The sequence below is a fragment of the Malaya genurostris genome, chromosome 1, assembly GCF_030247185.1.
Source record: "Malaya genurostris strain Urasoe2022 chromosome 1, Malgen_1.1, whole genome shotgun sequence".
In the NCBI taxonomy this organism is placed as follows: Eukaryota; Metazoa; Arthropoda; class Insecta; order Diptera; family Culicidae; genus Malaya; species Malaya genurostris.
In genome coordinates this window covers 73,765,128-73,784,736 of record NC_080570.1, presented here as the reverse complement: position 1 = coordinate 73,784,736, position 19,609 = coordinate 73,765,128, and the positions used below count along the sequence as shown (strand labels likewise).

General features: G+C 38.5%; 1 protein-coding gene across 9 annotated transcripts in view; it reads right to left on the bottom strand.

Annotated features, from left to right (window-relative positions):
- Window positions 1–19,062, bottom strand: part of LOC131440477 (protein tolkin-like) — a 79,772-nt gene extending 60,710 nt beyond the window's left edge. The window contains exons 1-2 of one of the 9 annotated variants that reach the window (XM_058611782.1): window positions 18,550–19,062; window positions 232–1,246 (exon numbers count right to left, since the gene is read on the bottom strand). In XM_058611782.1, the coding sequence (XP_058467765.1) occupies window positions 232–490 (259 nt within the window). In that variant the 5' untranslated portion in view covers window positions 491–1,246; window positions 18,550–19,062. Of the gene's footprint in view, window positions 1–231; window positions 1,320–12,916; window positions 13,167–18,549 lie in introns of those variants that run through there. The other 8 variants (XM_058611784.1, XM_058611787.1, XM_058611780.1 and 5 more) reach the window with 8 other exon arrangements.
- Between the last annotated feature and the right edge of the window lie 547 nt (window positions 19,063–19,609).

Here is a 19,609-nt window from a genome sequence, read left to right as displayed (position 1 = left end):
ACCTTATTTTCAGATATCAGACACCGGGGAGTATAAGAATTCAAAAGTAGAATTGTTCGAAATAATGCATTCCACTTAAATGCTGAACCAAAGAACTATCATTCGAAATAAAAAAAATGAATGTTTAGACAAATTTTAATTTTTTCGAAGCGTTCAAAATTCTCACGAGATAAAACACATTTGTTAATATTTTTGGAATCAATAAAAAATAATTTAGTTATTATTACTTACTTGATTTACAAGGATCCATATCAATGTCGTTAGAGATACTGCTAGGAAATTTAATGCTCAACAACTCTTCCGTCGTGAATTGCTTATGTCTTCGCGTAACAAGCGTTTCATTAATTTCTAAGCATTCACAGGGACATACGTTGACGATTATATATACTACTGCTATAACCGATAGCAAGCAAAACTTGAATCCCATTATTCTTTGAGAATTTGTTGTTTGAGCCTTTATTGACTCAAATTTAATATAATTTGAGAACATTGCGAAGATATGTTTTGGTTGTGTATGGTTTGTTTAGTACACCATTGCTTTTGTCACCACATCAATGTTAGAACGACTCTTTTTCGGATACGCGAAATATAATTTATACTTTTTCAACTGGAAATATATTAACAACCAACGCACCTTCCCTATCACGATATCCAATCTATACAGATCACATGTGCAAAATTGATTATTTCATTCCATCACAAGGGCACCACATTGAGTTATTGCTCGTTTCACTTTTATTGTACACTATTATGTTCAGATTTTGTTGATGCTCTCTTCGTACACCGCAAACATGTTTCCAATTCATAAAACACCGCACAGTCCTGGGACCAATTCCCAGCCATTTGAAGGTTGATTTTGAGCAATCAAATACACTCAGGCCACCACTTCGTTACAGACCAGATCCCGTTCTCAGTTGTTACCGCAATAGTGAACCTCATTGACACAATTGGTTCGATTTCGGGTTGGTCGGGTTTCCAACTGTTACTAGAGTGAATATGTCACTATACACCACGCTTTTCGTTATTTTTTAAGTTCAACATTGTTTGATGCTGCCTGCTGCTGTGTCGAACGTGCATAGATGCAGAGATACTTGAGATTGGATCGTAAAAAGGGACGCATGTGCACTCATTTTTTTTTGTAGTTCTGGATGCTACCAAATTAAAGCTGCCTCGCACATTTATTAGTTCAAAACGAGCTGTGACCCATCAGTCTAACGTTTCACTCGTATGCATGATGGGACATTTACTGTGGAGGGGATAGGCAACTTTGAATTGTTACTTGATTTCGACCCTCAGCGAATACTGCAATCACTATGCTTCTAATATAATAAAGTTCTAATTAAAGTTTAATATAAACCATTTGCTGCCTCTTATTATATGCTATTTTTGATGAACCTAATTTTAAAGAATATTTCTTCATATATCCGGTTGTTTCATAATATGAATTGAAAAAAAAATTGTGAGGCAATTGTTGATTTTATTTGGTGCATTTACGACATATGTTAATGTTAGTTTTACATGCGGTCCAGTGAGGTGACAAAAAACCGTCAGTTATTTATTCTCACAATCCTCATTTCATATGATTGTTTGAAATTCTGTACACCTTTCACTCTGTAATTCCGTTGCCGAAATTCGGATCCGAATAAAATTGCACAATAGCCTGTAAGATTAAGACACCTTTAATTTAAATCTACGTTTGTAGAAATCGGTTCAACCAACGCTGAGAAATCGAAGTGAGTTCCTGTTTGCATTTTTATTGCCAATACTTTCGGTGCTTCCGAAACCCGAAACCGGAGACTAATAGCGCCAATGTAAGTTTATATATTCACCAACTAACAGGATTTGCAAATGAAATTGGAAATTTTTCCCTCATCGTATTTGTAGTTCTGTACCCGAAAATTTGTTTATTTGGAGCAGGGAAAAGCCCGGTGGAGTTAGTTCCTTTCAAACTTGATCTCCAACAGGCATAAAACCTCATCATCTTTAGCATCAACAGATTACAATCATCCAAATGATACATTCCACTTAAACATAGCATTTTTAAACTAACTAAAACTAAAACTAAAACTAATTAGATAGTAACCCTAGGAACAATCTCTTGACAACGTTTCGTGATAGATTAAAGTCGAATGAATTGGAACAGTGGTTGAATGTTCGGCAAATGCTGGCAAAAGGCTCGTTATACCCATAATTAGTTCTATAGCATAGGGGGTCCTAAGAAAACAATAGTTTCTAAAATTACGGCGATGGATATCAATTTGTAAATGCTGTAAGAGCTCGAAGCAGTCTATTCTTGACCGCAAAAGTAGCCTTGCTGACATCGCGACGGACAGATAACAAATCGAGGTCGATCAGTTTCAATCTGGCATGGTAACTTGAAAGGGTCCAAGGGTTTCTCCAAGGAATCCGACGCTGAGCAAATCGAACAAATTTCCGTTGAATTGCTTCAATGCGTTGGATATCGTTTTTGTAGTACGGTGACCAGACAACCGAGGCGTATTAGAGCGTAGAGTGAGCTAAGGCAGAATATAATACGTTCAAGCAATGTACATCATCGAATTCTTTAGTAACGCGGAAAATGAATCCTAGCAGCTTGGAGGCTTTGGAGATAGTAAACTCAATGTGTTCCTTGAAATTTACTTTGAGTCCAGGAGGACACCAAGGTCCTTCACAGACGATATACGTTCCAGAACAATTTGTGAAATATTATAGTCGAAACTGACTATAGACTGTTTGCGACTAAAAGAGATGACGGAGCATTTGGAGGCGTTCAAAACCATTCTGTCGATATTACACCAGTCAGTTAAATTATTTTTCTAAAAATATTTTATTAGTCGTTTGTTCAGTAGGGGAGCATTTTGTTAATCTGCTGTGCAGTTCTAGAGCGTGTTCCGATTGCTTCTCGGGGCTGTTGAGATGTTTGTCTTTGAGGCTTCGTTTCCTTGGACTGTTGAATGTTTGCCGTATTCGGCTGAGTCGAGCTCGGTTTTACTGTTTCTTTTAGTTTAACCGATCGTTTTGTCACGTTTGCATAGGATTGGTCGGCAGTGAATTTTTGCACGAGTAACTTTTTATTTTGCACACATGGTATACCTATGTAAGCAAACTCACGACAATGTAAGCAAGTTTGACGCTGACCCTTGTAACTTAGTGTTGTATCTTCTCCCTGGATTGTGATAAGAGATGGAATGTTTTTCCTCACCACCATCCTGGCAATACGAACGCCTGTTTTTACGCCTTCAAAAGCACCGTATCGATTGTCCCACAATAGGTCACGAACACTAAGAACATCACCGTAGTCGAAAAGGAACTCTGCAATGTGTTCGTTTTAAACATCTTCGGGAAGGTCGAAGATCTGCACTTCAGCTGCTCCGTCTTCCATCATTATACGAAGTTTGTACACTTTTCCGTCAAAAACAAATTCATGTTTGTTGTCGTGAAGCTTCACGATTTTTTCAGCCACGTCGAGGCTATTGACCTTAACAAAGGTACATCCAAGGCTCCGGCTTGGTTGAATTAGAATAACGTTTTCGCGCGAGAGTCCAAGCTCCTTCCCGATGAATTTGTGAGTTACATCGTGAGAAAGATGTTTTGGAAACTGTGAATAATCAACGCGGAATGTATTCTCCCGCATTACGGAGAAATACTATGCGGCAAGTAAGGCACGATGATTAGCAAAGCGGCAAATAAAACTTTATACTGTATGTCAGTAAACTTTCTTACGGTTCGAGAGAAATCGACTGTTCAGCGCGAAGGCTTACTGGTAACTTCAATTATTCAACTGCTCTTGTAGGAACTCTGCGTCAGCTGTGGATTTGATGACATGAAATAATTTGAAATCATCGGCGAACGATAGTTTCATGCACCTGATCGAAAAATTAAGATCGTTGAGATAAAGTAAAAATATAAACGCTCCAAGGTGACTTCCTTGAGAAACTCCAGAGGTAACGGCGAATGGTAAGGGTCTCTTATTTTCACTATCATTTCGCGACCAGTAAGATATGATTGAAGCCAATTCGGAAATGACCCATAATATCCTAGTCCAAAATTGGATCCCGATCAAATTTTGGATACTACTAAATAACTATAAGATCTTTAATTTGAATCAAAGTTGAGAAAATCGGCTCAACCGTATCTGAGAGAAGTGAATGTACATTTTTATGCATTTCTCTCTGTACTTCCGGAACCATCTTCAAGAAAAGTGAGTGCATATTGTACGTTACATACACATCAGACCTTTTGCGATATCGACACGCTATGTCGAATGGTATATGACGTAAATAGGACGACGAATGGATTTGATGAGTAGGGGCCGGAAAACAATGGTTTATTGATATTCCTTGAAAAACCATACAATATGGGTATTTTCGAAATGGTTTCGATGTGTAGATACCAAAAAGAAAAAAATGCAGATATAAAAACATATATATGTTTTTAATGAATAAGGAGAATTTGCAGTTTTCAAATAAATTATGGTATGTATTCGAAATTACCCATTCGGCGAAATGGCTCTTACGGTGAAATAACTTTTTCGGCGAAACGATTTTCGGTTATTGATAATAATGTTCTCCACAGCAAGAAATATAATCATTGAAGCAGCCAAGCATAATTGTTTTCATATGCGTGGAGAACATTCTTCAACCGAATGAGCAGTTGAAGATTGTCATCAATTACAGGAGAATTGATTTTATGTTGTCCTTTGCAACTGAAAGATTTCTTGCTTCGATTATGTAATGATTTAAATTATCTATTGCTGTGTTTTTATGATACACATGATTTTCCATGTAAGATCTGTATTGAAACTAATTAGCTCTATGATAGTTGAATATAGAACTAATTGGATTAACTATAGCTTCTTTGGAAATTCTGAATGTTACAGGAAAATGATGTGAGTCAAAGTCAGCATGAGCAAGCGTAATCAGTTTACTCCAAATGTGACCTTGATCTGTTAGAACCAGATCAATCGTGGATGGATTTCTCACGGAAGAGAAACAGTTTACGGATTACTGGGATTAAGAACTGAAAACGTAATAAGCAGGGAGATTATGATTATGAAGTATTTTTCCATTCTGGTTAATTAGATTTCAAAACAGAGCCCCAAATTCGGATGAAAAATTCTCAAAATTAGATAGTTTGTAGGTTCCGTGTAAATTTTGTAGATTAGGAACATTCATAAATCTGATTTTGTGTATGAATAATAAGGATATTCTCCAACTCTTGATACTTTATTTTTGGCGATCTATTTTTATAAGATTTACAAGATCAAGCAGATTCTTTATCATTCTTTATTACACATAAAATTGTATCATTCAATGTTTTGATTTATATAAGTTTATTTCACATCTATTTGATACATTGCGGTTTACGGGCTTTCGGAGAACTAGACTACATTATTCATGAACCCAAAACAAATGCGGTACTTGTTGCGAAAATTAGTAACGACCTGAATAATTCATGGTAAAATTTTGTAAGATAATTATTTCCAAAGGATTCACTGATCCAGCTAAAGAATGGCTTAGCAGCGGTTTTATGCAAATAATACCCTTTGTGCTGTATCATTCTTTATAGGGGATTTCTCGGTACCTACCAGAGGGTAGTCGTATTGTGTATCTTTGCAACTTACCGAACAGAAAGGATTATTTCGTGTCATTTTCATTATGCGGCAAGCCATTAAATTAAACTCAGTCCCTCGAAAAATAGAATGAAATGTGCTCCCACTGCTGTTGGGTTCATAAATGATGGAAAACATTGCAATGCCAAAGTATTAAAATGGAAACATGTGTTCAGTTGTACTCTTCACATCATCGCAAAATGTGTCTCTGCCGCATCGTTCGTTATTGATAGTAATATTCTCCATAGCAAGAATCATAATCATTGAAGCAGCCAAGCATAATTGTTTTCATATGCGTAAAGTTTGTGTTTCTTAATACTACGAATAATGTTCTTTCTAAAAACAAACAATGTGTGCATCGTTATGTGTGTGTATGTAATAAAAATCGCTCCATTCATCACAACTCAGATTCTAATGCAAGATGATTCTGTTTCATGAGCTGTTTTCAAGTTTTATCTGGTCTTGTGGTGTCTTCGTTAAAAGGCACGTTATAATCTAAATTTGTATTCATTTTCGACTAGTAAAAACTAGCCCGTTCTACTGAGAGTTATATACTATTCGACTCAGTTTGCCAAGTTGAGCAATGTCTGTATGTATCAAATAACAGCATTCGACTTTCTCCATGCAGACCCAATGTTTACAAACTTAGTGTCGACCGCAGATACTATCAAATGTACGACATTCACAGTACTGTTGGTTGGAACTGGGTTGGATTTTGTATCAAGCAAAACGACTGGATTATATCCAACTCCGATATAAAAACAGTAAAAAGCTTCAGAACACTATCTCAACCTATTACTATAACCTTAACACTATTCCAATTTGTTAGTAGATAGTTGATGTACAAAAGAATGGAATTATGTCATACCGGTTCCCGGATTCTGGTTCCATACCGAAAACAAAATGATTCCCACAGTTATGAGGAAGCCTTCAATAAAATTAAATTTTCGTTTGAGTATGTGAACAGAATGATTTTACAAGAATAAATTTTATAATATTACCATTTGATGTGACGTTTATTATACATGATTTATAGTGTTGTGAGATACATAGTGAATTTGTATAGTGACGTTATAAGTATATATAACAGAATTAAATGGTAATATTATAATATTTATCCTTGTTCAATAAAATATTTATGTATCTCTTTTTTTAATGTGGAAAACATTTTTGTTTTCTATATAGGGGTGAAAATTAGAAACTCAAGAAAAATACACGTAGAAATGTGATCAGGTTTTGAACAGTTACAGCTCAGTCAATTTTGTATCAATTATTAATAGGGTAAGGGCTCCCTATTTCATCTCATTTGTAAGGACGTCTCTTCAAAACCCCGATTTAGCCACTAAAATCACTATAACTGTTTCATATTACTACTTCATTCGCCTTGCTCAAAGTTGAGAATTGATTCACAATTCTTGAAAATTTAACTAATATTTATAAACCAGCTAAAAACACTTATGATGTGTTCACTACTCTGCTCCTAATTTCATCTCAATGGATTTTTATCCATCCTATCGTTGGTCCTTTATTCATCCTATGAATTAGCAATGGCGACAGCAATCAAAACAAAATATTCCACTATTGCACTCTCAGGTTCAAAATGTCAGAATTCTTCTTAAAAACGGCCTAATGCCAACTATGAGACAGCACACGATATTTTTAGAACCAGTTTGAAATCATTTTACCGTTTAAAATTTTTTCGGTCGTTTCCGTTACCTTTCGCTTTGAATTTAAAACTTGACTGTAAAGTTGATTTGGTGAACTTTAAATGAAAACAAGAAGAGAACTTGTTACTATTTAGGCATTAGCCCTTCCTAAAACAAAATGCAGAGCCAGTGATGCCATTTATACCGATTTATCTGTATTGTATAGACTTTTGCGTTCGCATACTGAATTAAATCAAAGTTCAGATTTTTTGCATATTTCCTAAATTTAATACAGATTTGTACAGGTTCATAAAAAGTGAGAACTAAAAATTAGACTTTTCTCTCTGAGTATCCATTAGTATTTGATTTCAGTGATTCTTTAAAAGTTTGTTATTCAACGGACAAATCACTTTGCATAAAAAGTCTATATCTGCTCTAATTGTTTTCACTAATAAAATGATGTTAAAAGATAGTTCTTTATTTCCACTTTAATAAAGAACTATCTTTTAACATCATTTTATTAGTGAAAACAATTAGAGCAGATATAGACTTTTTATGCAAAGTAATACATATTTTCTATGAAAACATCTAGCATCTCTGTGCACAGCCGATGAAACACACACATTTAATAGCGTTATGTTGACGTATAGCGGAATGAAATCAGTACTACTAGATTTGCCACAATGGTTATTTCATTAGTAATTAACACGCTATTTCTGGTAATATTCGAAGCCGAAACAGTTATTTATTTTTTTCAATGGAAAAGTGTGGCAATAGCTTTTAAAATCATTTTAAAACATTTCACAGTTTGGTTCTGATAGGTTGTAAAATATTATTCATGTTCAAAGTAATGAGGTGAAGGGATGAGATGGAAATAGGAGCTCAGATGAAATAGGGAGCCGTTACCCTATTAACAGATCGGCTGAAAAGTTCGTATCGTTTCTATGAGAGGGCGCCACTAGAATTAAATCCATACCATTTTCAGTTAGTACCAACCTTCAAAAGATACGTGTATAAATTTGACAGCTGTCTGATTATTAGTTTGTGAGATATTGTATTTTGAGTGAAGCTACTTTTGTTATTGTGAAAAAAATGGAAAAAAAGGAATTTCGTGTGTTGATGAAACACTACTTTTTGATGAAAAAAAGTGCCGCCGATACCAAAACATGGCTTGATGAGTGTTATCCAGACTCTGCACCGGGCGAAGCAACAATTCGTAAGTGGTTTGCAAAATTTCGTACTGGTCATATGAGCACCGAAGACGATGAACGCAGTGGACGTCCAAAAGAGGCTGTTACCGATGAAAACGTAAAAAAATCCACAACATGATTTTCAATGACCGTAAAGTGAAGTTGATCGAGATAGCTGACACCCTAAAGATATCAAAGGAACGTGTTGGACATATTATTCACGAATATTTGAATATGAGAAAGCTTTGTGCAAAATGGGTGCCGCGTGAGCTCACAATCGATCAAAAACAACAACGAATTGATGATTCTGAGCAGTGTTTGGAGCTGTTATATCGAAATGAAACCGATTTTTTTCGTCGATATATAACAATGGACGAAACATGGCTCCATCACTTCACTCCGGAGTCCAATCGACAGTCAGCTGAGTGGACTGCACGCGATGAACCGAACCCAAAGCGTGGAAAGACTCAACAATCGGCCGGTAAGATTATGGCGTCTATATTTTGGGATTCGCATGGTATAATTTTCATCGACTACCTTGAAAAGGGAAAAACCATCAACAGTGACTATTATATAGCGTTATTAGAGCGTTTGAAGGACGAAATTTAAAAAAAAAACGGCCTCATTTGAAGAAGAAAAAAGTTTTGTTTCATCAAGACAATGCACCGTGTCACAAGTCGATGAAAACCATGCTGAAATTGAACGAATTGGGCTTCGAATTGCTCCCTCATCCACCGTATTCTCCAGATTTGGCCCCCAGTGACTTTTTCCTGTTCTCAGACCTCAAGAGAATGCTCGCTGGTAAAAAATTTAGAAGCAATGAAGAGGTAATCGCTGAAACTGAGGCCTATTTTGAGGCAAAGGACAAATCGTACTACAAAAATGGTATCGAAAAGTTGGAAGATCGCTATAATCGCTGTATCGCCTCTGATGGCAATTATGTTGAATAATAAAAACGAATTTTGGCAAAAAAATGTGTGTTTCTATTAAACGATACGAACTTTTCAGCCGAACTGTGATGTCACCATTTGATTGGAAATATTTCTACGTATTGATTTGAATGTTTATAGCCATGCATTTTTAATTGTATATCATTGAAATGTTGATTAATAGCAGTGTCCTATTTTGCCTGCGAAAAAATCTCCGGCATACTGGATTTCCCTGCCATAGTCGACGGTTTTGAAGGAGTAAGCGATATATCAAAGGGAAAGCATCGCTCTGATTGGTCAATCGATGCAAAAGCGAAACTGTTTGAAGCATGCGAAGCTTTAAATATAAGCAAAATTATAGCTAACGTTTCAGTAATACTAGCATGCTAGAGGTAGGTTGTTGCGAGACAGCAAGACAAAAAGTGCCATAAAACGATTTGAAGCTTTAATTGGTATGCTTTCATCTTGGATCATGCAAGATCGGATGAAATCGGATTGACAACTACCCCAGGGTAAATTTTGGTACATATGATTAGTTTCTTATTTATATAAGATGAACTCGATTGATAATGAGAAAAGTTATCGCAGAATGGTAGTAATGGTAGAGAAACACTATAAAAATAACTGCCTGCATACAAAACTTGAACACAAGCTTGGCGAAGAGAAGTCTAAATATCGATATCCGTATCGCAAGCATGTACAAACATATAATTGCATACATTTGGGCTATTGATGTAATTTGGTCGGCTACAAAACAAATACAAATCACAACAAATAGAGTCTTTATTCTGGGTTCGGTTCCTAATAAAGATCAATCTAAGCAGACTCTCGTACATTTGCGGATTCAAAAGTGTGACGATTAATTGAAAATGTCGACTTTTCATATGTTGATGTCGAAATTTTGGTTGCCTTGTTCCACATCAATGGCTCAAACAACCCCATGGGGCTGATCCTTGTAGTTTTTTTTTGAAAATTCGACATCAACATATGAAAAGGGCGTATAGTACGATCACCACTCATTACTCGTGCCTCAGGTATTAAATTCAAGCATATTGTGCCCAATTCCGTAGGCTGGGTTTCCGTCTACGATATCGCAACGGTTTTTTTTTATTTAAAAGATATTTTATTCAGGCCTATTTGCGTACAAGCTTTACGTGGCCGATTTAGCTGAGTTTTTAGATATATTTTTTTTGTATTGGATCTCGTTGTCACCCTTTTTCTAGGGGGAGAGGAGCTTCCATTTTCCTCCTGCGAGGATTGAGGGGCAGTTTGTTCGTGGTTCGTCTCGTCATCCATTGCCGTGGTATTGTTGTTGATTTCGTTGCTAGTTGCTGTAGATGCGCCTTGTTGTACATTGTTTACAGTTGCTGGTTGGTTGGATGGTAAGCTGTTATCTGCAGCTGGTGTTCTATAGGGGTTACGTTGGATGGTTTCGTTGAAGGGGATACTTCCCTGTTGTTGGTGGCTGTCATAGGTGTACTGGGGTTGCTTGGGGTTGGTGTGAAGGAAGCACCGTTGTCCTTTGGTATAGTTGTCTCCTTGTCCAGTTTATCACATGGCTTCCCGTAGTGAACAGCTTTTTGGCAATATTGACATGTGGCCATCTGATTGTCATAGGTAACAAGTGATTTGCACGGTATTCTTGTATCCTGACCGAATGTCACATAAGAAGGTATAGGCCTCCTCAAGCGCATGCGTAACAAACGTACGCCATTTAGAATACCGGGGAAAAATTCTTCCACTTTTCTTTTTCGATAGAGAGAATCTCTCCGTATTGGGACATAGTTGCGCGAATATAAGGATCGGGGACGCATGAGGGTAGATCATGCACACGCACTTCTATAGCACTATCTTCCATATATACTGGAATGTTGTACTTGATATTTTCATGCTCCACATTGTGCACATTATTATTGTTTTTAGCGAATTGAATTGCATCCAACTCTTTATAGAACTGGATATAAACAACATTATTGGAATTATTGCATTGAAGTAAATGCACACGTTTAATGTCTAGATGCATTTGCTCCTTAAGCAAACCTTCAAGTCGAAGGTCGAATTTTGCACTGTCTGAAGTCAACAATAATTGTATTCTTTCGTACCGGCGGTAGCTTTTGTTCGTTTGGTTCACTCATTTTCGAGGTCTATTGTTCACTACACAATACTGTACTTGGTTTCTTCTGTCCCCAACGTAAGCGGTTTTGTTTTATCGACTGACTTGGATGAGATGTAAACCCGAACTGTCGTAACGGTTGTTATGTTCATGAATGTTATGCTCTAACATAATGTTTGGTGAAATTCGTAATTGGCCTACCGTACGATATGCCCTAATACCACATTGGTACCGAATTGATGACAAATCATAGCTATTACACTGAACGGAAAAGTCGGCCACCACGAAACTACTAAAATCAAAAATGCTTGCAGAATGAATTGAAACAGTAAATTATTTTACAAATGCATCTAGTCTGCACAGTTAAAAATCGTTCTACGATTAATTCTTTTGCTGTGTACACATTCACGTACGTAAACTGGGAAGAATTTATATGAATGACATTCACTTTCAGCAGTGTTCAAAATTTTGAACACAAAACATTTCTGGATTCGTGTTTTGCGTTTCTCTGTCTTCATACTCATTACGCATAAAAAAATGAACAGATATGTTAGACGAATTAAAAATTAAAACCACATCAAAAAATAACCAATGCAATATTGTCATTTTGTGTTCTGGAGATTCTTGTGTGTGTTCTCGAAAATCTCGGAAGTACCTCAAGCGACTCCAAAATGAATACCATTTCGATTTTCGAGGAACCCGGTTACTTTTAGCCTTATCGTACATATTTTGGTTGGTTGATAAGTTTTATGTTGGTAGTTATAGTTTTATTTCAAAATTTTCAGTTTTTTTTAAATATCTGTCACAATCGATGTTGAAAACAGAATATGTTTTTAGACATAGATTCCGCACGATAAAAGCTATCCAACAAGCCATAGATTGTTAAAATCCGTTCTTTTTAACGGAGATATCGATATTTTTGTGTGAGCGACTTTTCGTCTTATTCCAGTAGTAGGAGTTTTACGCGCTTGATGATAAAGCGATGTTTCGGAGCAAAGTGAAAGACGATTTTCAATACTGTTTTATGTAATTGTTTCTTAGCACCTAAAAGACTATGCACAGCACCCTTTTCATGACGTTTCGATTTTAGTACGGTTCGTTTTCGCAACATAATCGTTCAAACATGACATATGTATTAGAAACGTGGCAGTATTTCCAAACAGTCTCATGCTCTCATAAAAGGTTTCTGAATTTCATTTGAATTGGACTTCTGGTTCCGGAACCTCAGGATGATATATGTGTTGAAATTAAAATAATGCCATTCATTTTGCTCGTAGATGGCTGAACCGATTTCGCCCATCTAACATTCAAATAAAGGGTCTTAAGGTCTCATGAAAAACTGCTTGTTTTTTTAATTAGATCCGACTTCCGATCAGGAGATACAGGGTGATTAGTGTAAAAATTTAACAAAAATTTATCGGGCTTACCGGGCTCACATAATTTTAGAGTCGACGACCAAATAAACTTATTTTAGTTTTACCGGTATTTGGTTTCCGATCTCGGTAGGTACCTTAAAATTTTTTTGTGAAACGCACTACGATTTCTCTTAGATGGCTACACTGATTTTCAAAAATTTCGAATATAGTGAAATGGTTAACAATCCATTAGGCGAATTTAACTGACTTCGGCTACACCGATATTCGAATATCGTTTCCGAAAGTATCGGAAATAGAGAAGCTGAAAGAAGGGCAAAACGAATTCAATATACAAAAATTCATATTAAAATAAACTTATGGTCCCATACAAAATCGGTGAATTTTATACCATTCCGACTTCCAGTTTAGAAATTACAGGGAGACTCAAAACTGTTTCAATTTATTCGTCATACTAATTCGGCATACGAACAATTTTTGGTTATACTGGTCTCTGAATACCGTTTCTGGAAGTTCCATAAATTATGACAAAAGCTTTAAAGAGGTACTTGGTTGGTAAACGACTGGACAATGCGTAATTCAGTCCCCAGTGTGGCTTTTAGCCTCTTGTCCAGTAACTCCTATCCCTACCTCCCCGCGGTGCTGGCTGGGGTACGAGCAACCATAGGAAAGATCGGGTAACCAACCCCGGTGGGACCTTGGTCGTATGCTGACAGGGTAGGGGGTCCTCTTCAAAGGATGTCGGAGCGTCTGTACTCCATGTTAGGAGCGGCTTCAAACAGCGTCTGTTCTGGTATCCAGCGGCTGAGTATGAAATACTGTATCCCGTCCAGCTAAATCCAAGGTGGCAACCACACCAACGGGATCGTCCTAGTGCTAGTGGGACGTTAAACAGAGCAAGCACGATGATCCTCCGGCGAGACAGGGGGTTGGCGTAGGCCCAATAAGCCGCCCGTAAAACATCTATTACGAATAATATAGGAGAGAATATGACCCGGAACAATCGGCATAGACCCACGCGACGAAATAAGGACTACGATTGGAAACTTGGAACATGGAACTGCAAGTCGCTAGGTTTCGGAGGCTGCGACAGGGTAATATACGACGAACTAAATCCTCGCAGCTTCGACGTCGTAGCGCTGCAGGAGCTTTGTTGGATGGGACAGAAGATGTGGAAAAGCGGACATCGAGCGGCTACCTTCAACCAAAGCTGTGGCACAAGAACGAGCTGGGAACTGACTTTATAGTGCTGGGCAAGATGCGTCAGCGAGTGATTGGGTGGCAGCCGATCAACGCTAGGATGTGTAAGTTGAGAATTAAAGGCCGTTTCTTCAACTACAGCATCATCAACGTGCACTGCCTACATGAAGGGAGACCCGATGACGAGAAAGAACCGTTCTACGTGCAGCTGGAACAAGCCTATGACGGCTGCCCACGCAGAGACGTAAAAATTGTCATCGGTGACATGAATGCCCAGGTAGGAAGGGAGGCAATGTACTGACCGGTAATCGGGCCGAACAGCCTGCATGCCGCATCGAGTAACAACGGCCAACGATGTGTCAACTTTGCGGCCTCCCGAGGAATGGTAGTCAGAAGCACCTTCTTTCCCCGCAAGGATATCCACAAATCTACCTGGAGATCACCTGACCAACAGACCGAAAACCAAATCGACCACGTTTTGATCGACGGAATTTTTTTCTCGGACATCAACAATGTTCGCACCTACCGCAGTGCGAATATAGATTCGGACCACTACCTGGTTGCTGTATGCATGCGCTCAAAACTTTCGACGGTGGCTACCCAACGTCGAAACCGAACATGGCGGTTTAACATCGCGCGGCTCCGGGATGCTGGAGTAGCCCAAGATTACACGCAGCAGTTGGCAGTGGCACTACCAACGGAAAAGCAGCTTGGTGCAGCTACTCTTGAAGATGGCTGGAGAGACACCCGTTCTGCCATAGGTAGCACTGCATCAGCAACGTTAGGTACGGTGGCTCCGAACGTAAGGAACGACTGGTTCGACGACGAATGTGAACAGTTAGTGGCCGAGAAAAATGTTGCTTGGGTGAGCAAGCTGCAACATCCGACGAGAGCAAACGAGGAGCGATACAGACAGGCGCGGAACAGACTAAACTCGGTATCCCGTAGAAAAAAGCGCCATCAGGAAGACCGAGATCGCGAAGCGATGGAACAGCTGCTCCGTTCTAATGACACAAGGAAGTTCTACGAGAAGGTGAACCGTTCGCGCAGAGGCCATGTGCCACAGGCCGATATGTGCAAGGACACCAACGGGGTTCTTCTCACGAACGTCTGTGAGGTGATCGAGAGGTGGCGGCAGTATTTCGACGAGCACCTCAATGGCAATGTGGCGGAATACGAAAGAGGCGGCGCGGTAACGAACTTGGGATCGCGTGCGGAGGACGATAGACTGCCGGTCCCAGACCTCCAAGAAATGGAGGAGGTGGTAAGCCGGTTGAAAAATAATGAGGCCGCTGGCGTTGACCAACTACCAAGCGAGCTACTAAAACACGGTGGTAATGCACTAGTGAAAGCACTGCACTGGGTCGTTACCAAGATCTGGGAGGACGAGATTTTACCGGAGGAATGGATGGAAGGAATCGTGTGTCTCATCTACAAAAAGGGCGATAAGCTGAATTGCTGCAATTACCGCGCGATAACTCTGCTGAACGCCGCCTACAAGGTGCTCTCCCAAATCTTATGCCGTCGACTTTCACCGATTGCAAACGAATTCGTGGGACAATATCAGGCAGGATTTATGGGCGAACGCGCTATCACGGACCAAGTGTTCGCCATCCGCCAGGTGTTGCAAAAGTGCCGCGAATACAATGTGCCCACACATCACTTATTCATCGATTTCAAATCAGCCTACGACACAATCGATCGAGACCAGGTATGGAAAATCATGCACGACTACGGATTCCCGGACAAACTGATACGATTGGTCAAGGCTATGATGGATCGAGTGATGTGCGTTGTTCGAGTATCGGGGATAAACTCGAGTCCCTTCGAAACTCGCAGAGGGCTACGGCAAGGTGATGGCCTTTCGTGTCTGCTATTCAACATTGCTTTGGAGGGTGTGATAAGAAGAGCGAGGATAGACACGAGTGGCACGATTTCCAGAAAGTCCGTCCAGCTACTTGGTTTCGCTGATGATATCGATATTATAGCACGCAACTTTGAGAAGATGGAAGATACGTACATCGGACTAAAAGCTGAGGCCAAGCGGATCGGACTAGACATCAATGTGTCAAAGACAAAGTACATGAAAGGCAGGGGCTCGAGAGAAGATGACGTCAGCCACCCATTACGAGTTCTGATTGGTGGTGATGAAATCGAAATGGTCGACGAGTTCGTGTACTTGGGCTCACTGGTGACTGCCAATAATGACACCAGCAGAGAAATTCAGAGACGCATATTGTCAGGAAATCGTACTTACTTTGGACTGCGCAGGACGCTTCGATCGAGCAAAATTCGCCGTCGTACGAAGTTAACTATTTACAAAACGCTGATTAGACTACAGCACGAGTCCTGGACAATGCTTGCGGAGGATCAACGCGCACTTGGTGTTTTTGAATGGAAGGTGTTGCGAATCATCTTCGGTGGAGTGCGGATGGAAGACGGTACGTGGAGAAGGCGAATGAACCATGAACTGCACCAGTTGCTGGGAAGACCAACCTTCGTCCAAATGGCCAAGGTCGGGCAGTTACGGTGGGCCGGGCATGTTGTTAGAATGTCGGAGAACAACCCGGTTAAAATGATTCTCGATAATGATCCGACCGATATAAGAAGAAGAGGCGCGCAGCGGGCAAGATGGATCGATCAAATTGAGGATGACCTGCGGACCCTTCGCAGCTACCGAGGCTGACGGCGAACAGCCATGAACCGAGTTGAATGGAGACGCCTCCTGTATACAGCAGAGACCCGCGTGGTCTACGACTGAAAGAGTAAGAGTAAGTAAGCAAGGTACTCTTTTCTACATCTCATGGAATGTCGATTGTCACACTTTTAGATTGAAAGGAATAATTTTAAGGTTTCATAAAATTTCTATCTTCGATTCGTCTTGCAGTTCCAAAATTTTAATTACAATTCATTTAAAACGACGGTCATTAAAATATTTCATAAAAGCTAAATACAACGAAGAATATTCGCGCGAAAAATACATGCTGATTGATAAAAAAGGTATCATCGCACTGCTAGGAGGATTAAGCACACGATGTCCGAACCGATTTTTTGATCAACTTTAGATCCAAATGAAAGGTATTACGGAATCCGTAAAATTTATGCGGTTCCAGAACTACAAAGTGACGATGTAAACAACTTGAAAACTTGTGTTAGTTGATGGCTATACCGGTCCTCGGAATGTGGTTTCGATAGTACCGGAACTAGTATTCAAAATCTCTTTCAGGAATTCTAATGAGACAAAAATCATAACTTCAAACATGCAGCTGTTTGTATCGTTGATAAGCATTTAGTAAAACGTTTCATAACCGTGTCAGATGGTTGGGTTTTCATCACAGGAATGGATACGAGGGGTGATATGTCTTATTTACAAAACAGCTGGTCAGTTGAACTACGGTGCATTTACACTGCAAAACACCTCTCAAAGTTCTGGACATCGTCTATTAACAATACACAAACAATACGTGTATAGATTTATTTGCTTTAGTTACTTGTAAATGAAAATCTACGTCCCTGTATTCTATCATGAGTATATTTGCAGCAGATTTCAGTGATCCTTGTAAAATTAGGTTATTTAATGGACATTTTGCAATTCTCAAGTATGTTCATCCGTGATTCAATGACAGTACGGTCATAAACCAAATGTTTAATTCAACAGGTTCATATTCCGTTATGGGCCGCCATCCAGTTCCGATCTTAATCCACTGGATATAGCAAGTCTTAAAAAACATTTACCCGTACCTGGAGAGAAATGGATCCAGACATTATTAGGACTTGCTGTGCGTTCAGGAAGCGTGTAAAGACCGTAATTGCAACAACATTTTTAAAATTTGTTTTTAAATTTTGACATTGCTTAAAGATGCAAATATTATCACACCAACGGTAGAAATTCTGATGCTTGTTTCTTCACTCGTTTAAACTCTTATGCTTGTTTATCCTGCGTTTGTTTAAATTCTCTGAATTGATTTTGAATATTTTTGTCTATACGCTGGATAAGTTTGTTTTGTTGTTTAGTAGAGCAATATTGGTGATAGGTGACAATCTAACGATAATCTTTATATAGGTAAGGTACGACGATATACCCTCAGGAGCGTGTATTATTCCCTCTTGTTTTGAGTTTTTTTTAGATGGTTTTTCTTTTTCATATGTATTATGAAACCCAAGAAAACATTGATACATAGATTATAATAAGTTTGTACTTTATAACATTTCTAACAATCCAAAACATGTCGGAAACATATTCCGTTGAAATGTATTTGCATTAAGCACAACTTCGACTGTGAAATCTGAATTACAGATCCTTGATTTCTACTTGCCACATAAAGAACTGACTATACCACGTAATCACAAATGTGTGTAAAAAATAATTGTTGTGAGCTTTCAAATTCATTGAATTGAATTTACGCAGCTTTCAATACTCGCACAATCATCTGCTAGTGCGTTGATAATCGTAGTCACTTCTCAACTGATAGGAAAAAAGTCTATACCAATTCTCACATAGAAACGTATTTCCCTGCTCAATTCCAAGGATAAGCGGTAAGACTGTGTAGATACATTTCCTTTTCACTTGTAACACTCGCACAGTTCGTAATAGATGTGAAGAACAAGATAAAATCAAAATCACTTCACTGCGTCGATATACACGCTTTTTAGAATTGAGAGTAGTAAATTCTTTCCTTCACACACTGCTACTTTCGGTAATCGAAAGGATATTCTTATCCGAGAAGAAAATTTCACATCCAAAACAGAAGAATCTTCACGAAATCAAGAAAAAGGACAATCTTTATTGATAAAGGAGTACACAAACAGACACTGGCATACACATTGCCACTGGCTGGCAGGAAGATATGTTCACTGATAAGAGAAGGGAGCAGTTTCGCAAAAAATAGAAAAACAGCACGAGAAGCAATGATAGTGAATAGACACAAAAAACAGTGCCTAACACTCAAGCCGTGGGTCGAGGGAAAAGCGTTTTCAGAAAACACGACCGAACCGATCCAGCATCCGACACGAACTGAACGGGACGTTTTTGCTCATCTCATCTCCGAATGATTAAATTCCAGTGAGACGGCAAACAAAAACAGAGCCTGAAAAGTTGGAAAGCTCTCATCCTGACGCTGCTGATAGATGGGATGCTCGTCCGCCACATGGGACATGCTTGGAGCGATTTTCCGCCAAAATGCAGACGAAAGGGGAGATCCATTCTTATCTCCAGAAACGATTGTATACGCTTTGCTTCATTCTCAATTGCCGAGACACGCTCTCCATGCCGTCTAGCAAAACAAATAGGAATAATAGCCTGTTGGTTATGTAGACCACTGTGAAAAATTTAATTTGTGATTTTCATTATTATTATTATTACTATTGTTATTATTATTATTATTATTATTATTATTATTATTATTATTATTATTATTATTATTATTATTATTATTATTATTATTATTATTATTATTATTATTATTATTATTATTATTATTATTATTATTATTATTATTATTATTATTATTATTATTATTATTATCTTTATTATTATTGTCGTTTACT